The sequence below is a fragment of the Cetorhinus maximus genome, chromosome 3 (genome assembly GCF_964194155.1).
Source record: "Cetorhinus maximus chromosome 3, sCetMax3.hap1.1, whole genome shotgun sequence".
In the NCBI taxonomy this organism is placed as follows: Eukaryota; Metazoa; Chordata; class Chondrichthyes; order Lamniformes; family Cetorhinidae; genus Cetorhinus; species Cetorhinus maximus.
Window position 1 is genome coordinate 48,543,797 of NC_135881.1, and position 13,235 is coordinate 48,557,031.

Sequence of the window (13,235 nt, forward strand, 5' to 3'; positions counted from 1 at the left end):
AGACTAAATTGAGGGAAGTGCAAGTGAAATGCTGCTTCACTTGAAAGGAGTATTTGGGCTCTTGGACGGTGAGGAGAGGGGAAGTAAAGGGGCAGGTGTTGCACCTTCTGCGGTTGCATGGGAAGGTGCCATGGGAGGGGGTTGAGGTGTAGGGGGTGATGGAGGAAAGGACCAGGGTGTCCCGGAGGGAACGATCCCTACGGAATGCCGCCGGGGGGGATGAAGGGAAGATGTGTTTGGTGGTGGCATCATGCTGGAGTTGGCAGAAATGGCGGAGGATGATCCTTTGAATGCAGAGGCTAGTGGGATGATGGGTGAAGACAAGGGGAACCCTATCATGTTTCTGGGAGGGAGAAGAAGGTGTGAGGGCGGATGCGCGGGAGATGGGCCGGACACGGTTGAGGGCCCTGTCAACCACCGTGGGTGGAAAACCTCGGTTAAGGAAGAAGGAGGACATGTCAGAGGAACTGTTTTTGAAAGTGGCATCATCAGAACAGATGCGACGGAGGCGAAGGAATTGAGAGAATGGGATGGAGTCCTTACAGGAAGCGGGGTGTGAGGAGCTGTGGTCGAGGTAGCTGTGGGAGTCGGTAGGCTTGTAATGGATATTGGTGGACAGTCTATCACCAGAAATTGAGACAGAGTGGTCAAGGAAGGGAAGGGAAGTGTCAGAGATGGACCATGTGAAAATGATGGAGGGGTGGAAATTGGAAGCAAAATTAATAAATTTTTCCAGGTCCTGACGAGAGCATGAAGCAGCACCGAAGTAATCATCTATGTAGCGGAGAAAGAATTGTGGGAGGGGGCCGGAGTAGGACTGGAACAAGGAATGTTCCACATACCCCATAAAGAGACAGGCATAGCTGGGACCCATGCGGGTACCCATAGCCACACCTTTTATTTGGAGGAAGTGAGAGGAGTTCAAGGAGAAATTGTTCAGTGTGAGAACAAGTTCAGCCAGACGGAGGAGAGTAGTGGTGGATGGGGATTGGTTGGGCCTCTGTTCGAGAAAGAAGCGGAGAGCCATCAGACCATCCCGGTGGGGGATGGAGGTGTAGAGGGATTGGACGTCCATGATGAAGAGGAGGCGGTTGGGGCCAGGGAACTGGAAATTGTTGACATGATGTAGGGTGTCAGAGGAATCGTAGATGTAGGTGGGAAGGGACTGGACAAGGGGAGAGAGAATGGAGTCAAGATAGCAAGAAATGAGTTCCGTGGGGCAGGAACAGGCTGACACGATCGGTCTGCTGGGACAGTCCTGTTTGTGGATTTTGGGTAGGAGGTAGAAGCGGGCCGTCCAAGGTTGGGAGACTATCAGGTTGGAATCTGTGGAAGGAAGATCTCCAGAGGAGATGAGGTCAGTAGCAGTCCTGGAAACAATGGCTTGATGTTCAGTGGTGTGGTCATGGTCCAGGGAGAGGTAGGAGGAAGTGTCTGCGAGTTGACGCTCAGCCTCTGCGAGGTAGAGGTCAGCGCGCCAGACAACAAAAGCACCTGTGCTAATTAAGGGTAGAAAGCAGGACAAGCAAGGTACAGATAGCCCTAGTGGGGGTGGGGTGGGGAGAAGGGATCAAAATAGGCTAAAAGGTAGAGATAAAATAATGGATGGAAATACATTTAAAAATAATGGAAGTAGGTGGGAAAAGAAAAATCTATATAAATTATTGGAAAAAACAAAAAGGAGGGGGAAAATCAGAAAGGGGGTGGGGATGGAGGAGAGTGATCATGACACCCTTGGATCGTTCCCTCTGGCACATCCTGGTCCACTCCTCCATCACCCCCTACACCTCAACCCCCTCCCACGGCACCTTCCCATGCAACCGCAGAAGGGGCAACACCTGCCCCTTTACTTCCCCTCTCCTCACCGTCCAAGGGCCCAAACACTCCTTTCAAGTGAAGCAGCATTCCACTTGCACTTCCCTCAACTTAGTCTACTGCATTCGTTGCTCCCAATGCGGTTTCCTCTACATTGGAGAGACCAAATGCAGACTGGGTAACCACTTTGCAGAACACCTTCGGTCTGTCCGCAAGCATTACCCAGACCTCCCTGTCGCTTGCCATTTCAACACTCCACCCTGCTCTCATGCCCACATGTCCGTCCTTGGCTTGCTGCATTGTTCCAGTGAAGCTCAATGCAAACTGGAGGAACAGCACCTCATCTTCCGACTAGGCAATTTACAGCCTTCCGGACTGAATATTGAGTTCAACAATTTTAGATCATGAACTCTCTCCTCCATCCCCACCCCCTTTCTGATTTTCCCCCTCCTTTTTGTTATTTCCAATAATTTATATAGATTTTTCTTTTCCCACCTACTTCCATTATGTTTAAGTGTTTTTCCATCCATTGTTTTATCTCTACCTTTTAGCCTATTTCGATCCCTTCCCCCCACCCCATCCCCACTAGGGCCATCTATACCTTGCTCGTCCTGCTTTCTACCCTTAATTAGCACATTCTTTTAGATAATATCACCACCTTCAACACCTCTTTGGCCTTTTGTCTGTGACATCTTTTGGTTATCTCCACCTATCACTGGCCCTCTATCCAGCTCTTCTTGTCCCAACACCACCTTAAACCAGCTTATATTTCACCTCTCTTCTATTTTTACTTAGTTCTGTTGAAGGGTCATTTGGACTCGAAACATTAACTGTGCTCCTCTCCGCAGATGCTGCCAGACCTGCTGAGTTTTTCCAGGTATTTTTGTTTTTGTTTTGGATTTACAGCATCCGCAGTTTTTTGCTTTTATGTCTTTAAGCAATTATTCTGAGTGCCAAGTGTGTCAGCATATGTACCTGAGTTCTCGTTTGTTTGTAAGACCTCCATGGCCTCGCCCCTTCCTAGCTCTGAAAGCTCCTCCAGCCCCTCGAGATATCAATGCTCCTCCAATTTTGGCCTCCTACACATCCTGATTTTATTCACTCCACCATTGCCAACAGGCCTTCAGCTACCTAGGGCCTAAACACTGGAATTCCTCCCTAACCTCTCCACCTCTCTTTCCTCCTTTAAGAAACTCCTTAAGACCTACCTCTTTGATCAAGCTCTTGGTCATCTGCTCTAATATCTCCTTAAGTAACACTCCTGTAGAGTGCTTTAAAATGCATTCCTTTATTTAAAGGCACCATATAAATGCAAATTGTTGTTGTAATGTAATCCCTACATTTGCATGCAGAATTGTAACTTTCCTGTGACCAATTGCAGCATTATTCATGGTTCTATTGTTCAGATCCTTTAGTGAACATAAATGACATTTGGACCCACTAGGCTTATTTTAATACACCTTTTTATGGCATGCTGCTAGAGAAGGTTTCAACCTAATAAACCATTACCTAGGGGCAGACTTAATAGAAGAAAAAAAATCTCATTGTGCTCACACTTAAAAAAAGGTACATTAGAAATTAAACGTTATGTAAGAATGCAGCTGTTAAATGGATTTGAAGGCAATTTGTAAAATGCCTGACCAAGCGTAACATTCTCATCACAAAAGAAAGGAATGGTGAAATAAAATCTGTAGGAGCAAAGTTGTTGCTTTGGGCCATGAAGATAGCTTTCATCATTTCCATGGAAGTACAAACTACATTACATTGCAATCATCATTGCCAAAGGAGGTACCTCAAATTGTCACATTGCAAATGTTGCTTCATGCTGTTCCTTTCTGTTCCCCGAGCTTTTGCCAATCTTAACTTGCCCCTTCAACACCCAATCACCGTCCCCAGCTTTATTAATTGCTACAAATGGTACAGACTCTTCATGGCTGATAATGTCGTCTGACTGTGCATAATCAGCTGGCCTCAAGCCGTAATACAAGGTCGGCTTTCCAGGCTGAGTTCGATGGTGTTTCCAGCACGTATTGCAAGATGCTCTGAGAGTTTGCCAAGATCACCAGCAGGACATCTGGTGCTGGTGGCTGACTAACCTGGAGGTTAGATTTAACATTTAACACGCAAAAATGAGCGGGTGCAGAATGGAGTGGTGTGGGTGGGATGGGGGAATAGTCGTAGGATGGACAGTTTGCAACAACAGAGGCCCAGATTTTCCTTGTGGGGCTCTTCCTGATCCTACAAGGGAAAGGTTAATACTAACCTTACAGGCCTCTATGCAGCCCTGGTCTTACTGAGCAAGGTTGAAAACCCAATGAGTTGGCAGTTACAATGTAACAGGGATCCAATGTATGTCACAAGAGCCCAATTCACACGAGGTTGAATTTGCTGCAGGATAGGGATGAGTAGGAACCTGACTCACTCCATTTTAATTCCCACTCTGCCCAGTTTCTGCCATGCCAGGGAAATTCAAATTCCCCCTTTTTTTTCGTTGTTCTCTCCTTATTTACTTATTCAGTCATTCTTTCACAGAGAAGTCCAAAATATAGCATGTCAGTGTAACACAATGCAATTTACATTGCCATGTGTATCCAAGTTTCAAGGGGCATATTACTCCAAACATTATAAAGTGCATTCCACTTTGACTCTTCCAAGTGCATGAGAGAAGGAATAAGCCAAGCTAAATGTACAGTCTCTACCTAGCACTTCACAGCACTCTGCATCACCCACTCTTACAGATGAAAGCATTTGAATGATAGCACCTCTGACAGTGCAGCACACCATCAGTACTGCATTGAAGTGCCAGCTGAGCACAAATCTTGCAGTGGGGTTTGAATCTACATCCTTCTAACTGGGAAGCAAGAATGATACCACTCAGGCATGGCTGACACATGGAAGTACTGGGAAAAGAACTCAAAGCATTAGCAGATTCCATGATCACTAATTTTCCCAGTTTCCATCTCTTGTAATGCATTTACACGGTCAGAAGAAGTGGCCCAGGAGCAGTAGGGGACCTAATCCTAGACATTTGCCAAAGTTGCTCATTAACTTCCTTTCCTTGTTTTCTCCCGTGAGGAAGAGTGTGATTTTGGCCTGCTCCTTCATTCAGCCATGATGCCATGGGAAGGAATCACAGATGAGAACCCCGACCATAGTATTCGGTGGCACAGTCATTGATCCTACACCACAAAGCTCTGCCTTTGCTGGTTTGACAGTGGATTGGGCATCGTTTCTGAAGTCGAGCATATTCGTGAAACTGACGGTTGTGATGGAGCGCTCCCTTTCTTTGCAACTTGAAGCACAAGACCTGCGTAAACATCTTCACTACAGCACCAATACATTGTTAAGTAGTTTTAATATTTACCTTACATCTGTGGAAGTGGTAGACCACTAGCATAGCAATGAAATCCAACAGCATGCAGAAAGTTTGGAACGCGATGATGGCAATGCGCAGGTGCTTGTCCGTCTCTGCATGACAGGGACTGTCATCTTGACATGAGCTGCATCCATTCCTGCAGGGAAGGCACTCATATATACTTCCATGTTGGCCCTGGGCAATGGCATGTTGCTTAATCTTCCCTGCAAAATACCACAATGTAAACTTTTATCAGACAATTCCAAAGTGTGGATTAGCTTTATGTCTAATTTCAACTATAATTCAATCCATAGTAAAATGATTTAAATATTTTCAGAATAACTCTAATATTATGCTGAATGGATGGATGGGTATAATGCCTCTGGTGCGTGCTTTGAATATCTACCAAGAAGCCCAATCCATTATGCTGAGTAGCGCACTTGCTGCACAGAATGAGTGCACTTATACTGCCAGCCATATTGGATCCTCAGATGCCTGTAAAATGGGCACAGTGCGATCAAATTTCTAGATTAGGCTGCACTGCCTGATTCAAGCAGTCATAATAAGAGAACAAAATAAAATAGAAACAAATGCTACTTGTCAAATGGGAAAAGGGCCAAAAATAACGTGTTTAGAGCAGGATAATTTCCTATGATATGGTGGCTTAAAATTTACAATCGATGATGTGGTCAATAGTTGTTTGATAAAATACAGAGATTAGGAACTATAATATGGAATGTTTAAAAGACTGCAGAAGGTTTTTAACAAATAAAAACATATACCATCATAAGAGGCCTTATATCAAAAACAGACAACAATGAGCAAAAAGATTTAGGTTTTCCTGTTGATTCATTTTGGATCCTTGTTTATCACTAATTGACTGCCTAATTATATGTGAGAGGGGGGCACAGTCAAAAACAAGGATCCAACTTAGTTAAGAAAGGTACATGATACCAAGGAATAACAATGCATCTGGCGTTGACAATTGCTGTACAGGGTTTCTGGTTGTTCGCAAGTTGTAAAGGCTCAGAGTCATGTCTAGATAATTGTCTCATTCATTCACACACTGATACCTTTGCAAAAACAATGTCAAGAAAAAAATGTCAATTAGTTTTACATGATGTGACATAATGCTAGCTCTGACATGGATCACCTCTGTCATTGCATTGCTATCAAGCACAGAATTCTCCCAAAACCATACTGTATTTTATACAGTTTTACCCAATGTTCATGACATCAACCTACATCAGGAACTAATGAAAGATGAGAAAATACTGTCAGTTTTATGAAGTTCTTCAGCACATATAAACGGGGAAAGTGTCAATGATTTTGTGGAGATTTTTAGATGTATCAAACTGATTTCTAGGCCAGCCGAGTCAATCAACACAACACTTGTGACATGAACCAGACACAGTACAATAACATGCAATTTATTTTTTGGCATATGCCATCCCACTGCATATGATGGTGTTCTCAAAAATGTGGTGTAATTAGTGTGTCACCATGGGTGTGCATCATGATGCATCAAGTATCAAAACTTGCATTAGTCTGATGGACAGAGTTGAGAAACGATTACAATGGAGCAGACTCTCCGTCAGCTGCAATATAACCACATCTCCAGTGACTAGCAGTTTGGCATCTACATCATTGGCTGATGCCAATGCTTCCTGGAACCAAATCTGTCTGCAAAATTCTCCAACCTGATGATATCACCATTTAAAAATCCAGGTTAAATATCAAAGCATTCCAGTAGAATATGGTGCAATGGGATGGAAAAAGATTTCAAGAGTAACGTTAATCATTAAATGAAAGAAAAATTAACAAAACTAGACTGACACAAGAGATGGTAATGCCAGACTAAAATCCCTATTATACCATTGCCATCAGAATTTTCTTTTCAGCTCCCAGATATTTTAATCTAAATCAATACTTTCAATGATGGAATGGAACATGAGCACTAAAAGCCGAAGATTTATGTTACACTTCCACCTGACCTTCTTTATCTGCAGCCCCTGTTGATTTTCCACGGTCAGGGCTCCTCCCATTTTATTTTGGTGGGATATGGGCACCTTTGACAAGGCCAGCATTTGTTGCCCATCCCTAATTGCCCTTGAACTGAATGGCTTATTAGGCCATTTCAGAGGGCAGTTAAGAGTCAAACACATCACTGTAGATCTGGAGTCATATGTAGGCCAGACCAGGTAAGGATGATAGATTTCGTCCCCTAAAGGACTCTAGTCACTTAGTAGTCTAGAGAGTGAGTATTGCTGGAATAAGAGACATGTTGTTGAAGCTTTTCATCTTGCACTTAGCAGAACAGACACAAGAATGCCAAATTTCAAATGGGACAGCAATTTACACTGCATGAGAAAAGGGGTGTGGTTTGGTTGGCAAGTCGCCTCTGATTGGGTGAGATATTGCCATGGCAAATGGACCAGGCAGCCATTGTCCCCCAAGCTTTTCTTTTAAACAAAGTAGTAGCACCACTACTGACCGAACTGGCAGAGTCTTAAGGGACAAAGCCACTACACTCGGTCTGCAGCATGTGGTGAGAGAACCAACAAAAGGGAAAAACCTACTTTACCACCTTCTCACCAATCTACCCAACGCAGATGCATCTGTCCATGATGGTATTAGTAGGAGTGACCACCACACAAGTCCTTTTGGAGATGAAGTCCCGTATTCACATTGAGGGTCCCCTCCATCGTGTTGTGTGGCACTACCACCAAGCTAAATGGGATAGATTTAGAACAGTTTTGGAAATAAAAACTGGGCATATATGAGGCCCTTGGGCCATCAACAGCAACAGAATTGTATTCAACCACAATCTGTGACATCATTGCCCAGCTTATCTCTCACTCTGCCATTACCATCAAACCAAAGGATCTATCCTGGTTCAATGAACAGTGCAGGAGAGCATGCCAGGAGCAGCACCAGGTATACCTAAAAATGAGGTGTCAACCTGGTGAAGCTACAACACAGGACTACTTGTGTGCCAACCAGCAGAAGCAGCATGTGACAGACAGAGGTAAGCAACCCTACAACCAACAGATCAGATCTAAGCTCTGCAGTCCTGCCACATCCAGTCGTGAATGATGGGGGACAATTAAACAACTCACTGGAGGAGGAGGCTCCGCAAATATCCTCATCCTGTGAAAGCCCAGCACATCAGTGAAAAAGACAAGGCTGAAGCATTTGCAGCCATCTTCAGCCAGAAAGGCCAAGTGGATGATCCATCTCGGCATCCTTGTGAGAGCCCCAGCATCACAGATGCCAGTCTTCAGCCAATTTAATTCACTCCACATGATGTCAAGAAATGGCTGAAGGCACTGGATACTGCAAAGGCTATGGGCCCTGACAATATTCCGGCAATAGTACTGAAGACTTGTGCTTCAGAATTTGCCGCTCCCCTAGCCAAGCTGTTCCAGTACAACACTGGCATCTACCCAGCAATGTGGAAAATTGCCCAGATATTTCCTGTCTGCAAATCCAACCTGGCTAATTATTGCCCCATCAGTCTATTCCCAATCATCAGCTATGTGATGGAAGGTGTTGTCGACAGTGCTATCAAATGGCACTTACTCAGCAACATGTTGCTCACTGACACTCAGTTGGAGTTTCGCCAGGACTACTCAGCTCCTGACATCATTACATTGGTTCGAACATCAAAAAAAGAGCTGAATTCAAGAGATGAGATAAGCGTGACCGCCCTTGACACCAAGAAGGTTACAGTGGGGCACTTAGAGAATCTCAATGCAATCAGGCTGAGTCAACATGGTTTCATGAAAAGGAAATCCTGTCTGACTAACTTATTGGAGTTATTTGACAAAATTACTAGCAATGTGAATAAAAGGGAACCTGTAGGTCTGGTGCACTTAGATTTGCAGAAGTCATTTGACCAGGGGCCACATCAAAGGTTGCTACACAAAATAAGAGTTCATGGTGTAGGACGTAACATATTAGTATGGGTATCGGATTGGTTAGCTAACAGGAAACAGAGAGTAGAAATAAATGGGTCATTTTCAGTTTGGCAAGATTGAGTGTGACAGGGATCAGTGCTGGGGCTTCAACTATTTATATTTATATTGATGACTTGGATGACAGGATCGAATGTATGGTTGCTAAATTTGCTAATGACACAAAGATAGATAGGAAAATAAGTTGTGAAGAGGGCATAAGGAGTCTGCAAAGGGATATGCATAGGTTAAGTGAGTGGGAAAAAATTTGGCAGGTAGAGTATAATGTGTGAAAATGTGAACTTGTTCATTTGGCAGGAGGGAAAGCAGAATTGAGGCCGCAATCAGATCAGTTATGATCTTATTGAATGTTGGAGCAGGCACAAGGGGCTGAATGGCCTGCTCCTGCTCCTAATGTGTATGTTTGTACTTTTGTTCGTATCAAGGCAGCATTTGACCGAGTATGGCATCAAGGGCTCCTAGCAAAACTGGAGTCAATGGGAATCAAGGGGGAAACTCTTTGTTTCATCTTGGGTTCTGGGTCTAGATGGGGTTTCTTATGGTTTCTCTGTTAACCTAAAAATTCTACCATAGACTATGATTTGGGAAAGAACATTCTTGTTTATTTCCAGATTTATGTACATCTCAGCATTCTACACGAGGTTGTACTTCTACTTTGTGCCAAATCTCTGTCTCTTAGTCATGTAACAGTGCATCATAGTTATATCAGTAAGAACATTAGTATCAGATGCTCCTAATGTTCATCCTTTACTTTACATCTACCCCCAACGCAAGCCCCCTGCTAATTCTTTATCCCAACTACATACATACTCCTTTATCTGCCCCCAAAATCTCAGACTTCACAGGGTTAGTCCCTGCGGTGCCTTGCCCAATCTCCCTGATGTGGTCCAGATTTCATTTTGAGGTTGAGGATGAACTGCGTTTTCTCATCATTCAATAGGAGTGTCTTCCACCTGGGTGGTTGCAGAGTTTCTACTTGTTTCTGGTTCCTTGCATTCTTCTGGGTCTATTTAGTATGTCCAAGGTTCCATGGTTTCCTTCTCAAAAATATCCATGCTCCTCGGTTACTTCTGATATTTCCCTGGTCCGTCTCAATTCTATAAGATCTCGGCTGTGGAGTTCTTTCTATTACAATGCCTTCTTTCTGTTGATCCCGTATCCACACTCTCTCCTCGTTGAAATTACAAGCTGGACTGTCTCTTTGTTGCTCCTCATACTTCCTAACTTTCTCACAATCGTCTGAAGTAATATTAGGTTGTGTTTGTTGTAGAGCTGGAAGTTGTGTTCACAGCCATCGTCCCATCAATAGTTCTGATGGTGAGAACCTGTTTTTTAGCAGTGAATTTCTTTAATTAAGTAGGGCTAAGTTAAGATGTTTGTTCTTTTTCATCAATTCCTTGATTGTTCGAGCTCCTCTTTCTGCTTCTTCGTTTGACTGAGGATATCTAGGCAAGCTAGTCACAAGCATGAACCCATATCCCTGTGTAAAGTTATAGAACAGCTCGTTGGCAAACTAAGGCCTGACACCACGATGTCCGGAATGCCAAGTGCCACGAAGATTCTTCTTAGTGATGTAATGACTGCCTCTGCCATATGCAGTCTGCTCACTCCAAACCATCTGGAGTAGTAATCAATGACAATGATAAAAACTTTGCCTTTTAACTCAAATAAATCCATTCCCAGGTGCTGCCATGACCTTGAAGGAAAAGCGGAGGGTGCGAATGGTTTGCTGCTGTTGGCAATTCGCTGCCCACATAAGTCAATTCGTCATTAACTCTTTTATGGAGTGACTGATGCCTGGCCACCAGACCAACTGCTGGGTTCTTGCTCAGCATTTCACAATTCCAAAGTGACCTGGCTGGATTTTCTGGAGGATGTTGAAGTGTTTTACGGATGACTAGCCTGTCATTAAACACTAAGAAATCATTGATGATGATGAGAATTTTTCTCTGTCCAAAATATTGGTGAAGAACTGGATTATTTGGAGTATCCTCTAGCCATCCATTCTATCAATACTGTTTTATGTTGATGCGCTCATCGTCCTACTGTTGTGCTTGCTTACTTTCTTGTAAGCTCTTCGCAGTGATTGGTAAGTGTTTAGCAATGAGTGAAGTATATATATTCACTTCTTCAATAACATTTCAATCTTCCAGCTTGATTTCTTCAACTCATATTCTTGACAATGCTTCTGCTGTCGTCTGGTACTTGCCTTGAACATACTCAGTAACTGAACGATATCTCAGTTGCAGTCTAAAACGCTGAATTCTAGGTGGCAACTTTGCAATTCCTTTTATATTAAGAAGGTGAGAATGACTGCCCTTGACATCAAGGCAGCATTTGACCTATTGTGGCATCATGGAGCCCTAACAAAACTGGAGTCAATGGGAATCAGGGGGAAAACGCTCCAATGATTGGAGTCATACCTTGCCCAAAGGAAGATGGTTGTGGTTGTTAGAGTTCAATCATCTCCATGCCAGGACATCACCACAGGAATTCCCCAGGGTAGTGTCCTAGGCCCAACCATCTTCAGCTGCTTCATCAATGACCTTCCTTCCATCATAAGGTCAGAAGCGGGGATGTTCGCTGATGATTGCACAATGTTCAGCACCATTCACGACTCCTCAGATAATGAAGCAGTCCATGTCCAAAGGCAGCAAGACCTGAACAATTTCCAGGCTTAAGCTGACAGGTGGCAAGTAACAATCGTGCCACACAAGTGCCAGGCAATGACCATCTCCAACAAATGAGAATCTAACCAATGCTCCTTGACATTCATGGCATTACCATCGCTGAATCTCCCATTATCAGCATCCTGGTAGTTACCATTGACCAGAAGCTGAACTGGACTAGCCACTGTGGCTACAAGAGCAGGTTAGAGGCTAGGAATCCTGCAGCGAGTAACTCATCTCCTGACTCTCCAAAACCTGTCCACCACCTACAAGGCACAAGTCAGGAGTGTGATGGAATACTCCCCTCTTGCCTGGATGAGTGCAGCTCCAACAAAACTCAAGAAGCTCGACACCATCCAGGACAAAGCAGCCCACTTGATTGGCACCCCATCCACCAAGATTCACTCCCTCCATCACTGATGCACAGTGGCAGCAGTGTGCACCATCCACAAGATGGACTGCAAAAACTCATGAAAGCTCCTTAGGCAGCACCTTCCAAACCCACGACCGCTACCCTCTAGAAGGACAAGGGCAGCAGACATATGGGGAACTGGAAGTTCCCTTCCAAGTCATTCACCATCCTGACTTGGAAATATATTGCTGTTCCTTCACTGTCAATGGATCAAAATCCTGGAACGTCCTCCCTAACAGCACTGTTGGTGTACCTACACCACATGGACTGCAGCGGTTCAAGAAGGCAGCTCACCACCACCTTCTCAAGGGCAATTCGGGATGGGCAATAAATGCTGATCTAGCCAGCGACACCCACATCCCAGGAATGAATTTTTAAAAAATAACCAAAGGTTTGTGGTTGGCTTCAGTTTTAAACCTTAATCACATGATATGATCAGAGAACTCCTTGCTGGCCCATGTGGCTGCTGATGCTTCTTTCTCAATGGTTGCATACCTCTTCTCTCTTATTGTGAAAGATCTTGAGGCATAATGAACTGTTTTTTGTCCATCTTTTTGAACTTGAAACGTCACTGCACCCAAGCCTGTAGGTAATGCATCTGCTGCTACAATTGTTGGCAACCTTGGATCATAGTGCACTAGAAATTTTGGTGAAATTGAGAGATTTTTGATCTTGTGAAAAGCATTTTGCTGGTCCACATTCCAGCGCCGCTGTTGACCTTGTCTCAACAGCTGCCTTTATGGCTCATTGATTTCCGGCAAGCTTGATGGGAACTTGCCTACTTGATTGACCATGCCAAGGAAGCTTTGTACTTCTGTGATGTTTTTAGGGCATGGGAACTGTCTAATGACCTTGGTTTTCGTGGGTCTTAATTCCTGAAGCTTGCATAATATGGGCTAAGAATTTTATCATAGGCTTTGCAAATTCACATTTGTTGTTTAATGTTAAACCTGCTTCTTCTACAAAGTTCTTGTAGGACTTTGAAGACTGTTCTTACATGACGATCA

The 13,235-nt window shown here is 44.0% G+C and overlaps 1 protein-coding gene across 3 annotated transcripts in view; it reads right to left on the minus strand.

The window, feature by feature from the left end:
- Nucleotides 1–13,235, minus strand: part of gpr158a (G protein-coupled receptor 158a) — a 642,328-nt gene that overhangs the window by 266,821 nt on the left and 362,272 nt on the right. Inside the window, exons 5-6 of one of the 3 annotated variants that reach the window (XM_078538082.1) lie at nt 10,610–10,627; nt 5,180–5,365 (exon numbers count right to left, since the gene is read on the minus strand). In XM_078538082.1, the coding sequence (XP_078394208.1) occupies nt 5,180–5,365; nt 10,610–10,627 (204 nt within the window). Of the gene's footprint in view, nt 1–5,179; nt 5,395–10,609; nt 10,628–10,797; nt 10,810–13,235 lie in introns of all 3 variants that reach the window. The other 2 variants (XM_078538086.1, XM_078538078.1) reach the window with 2 other exon arrangements.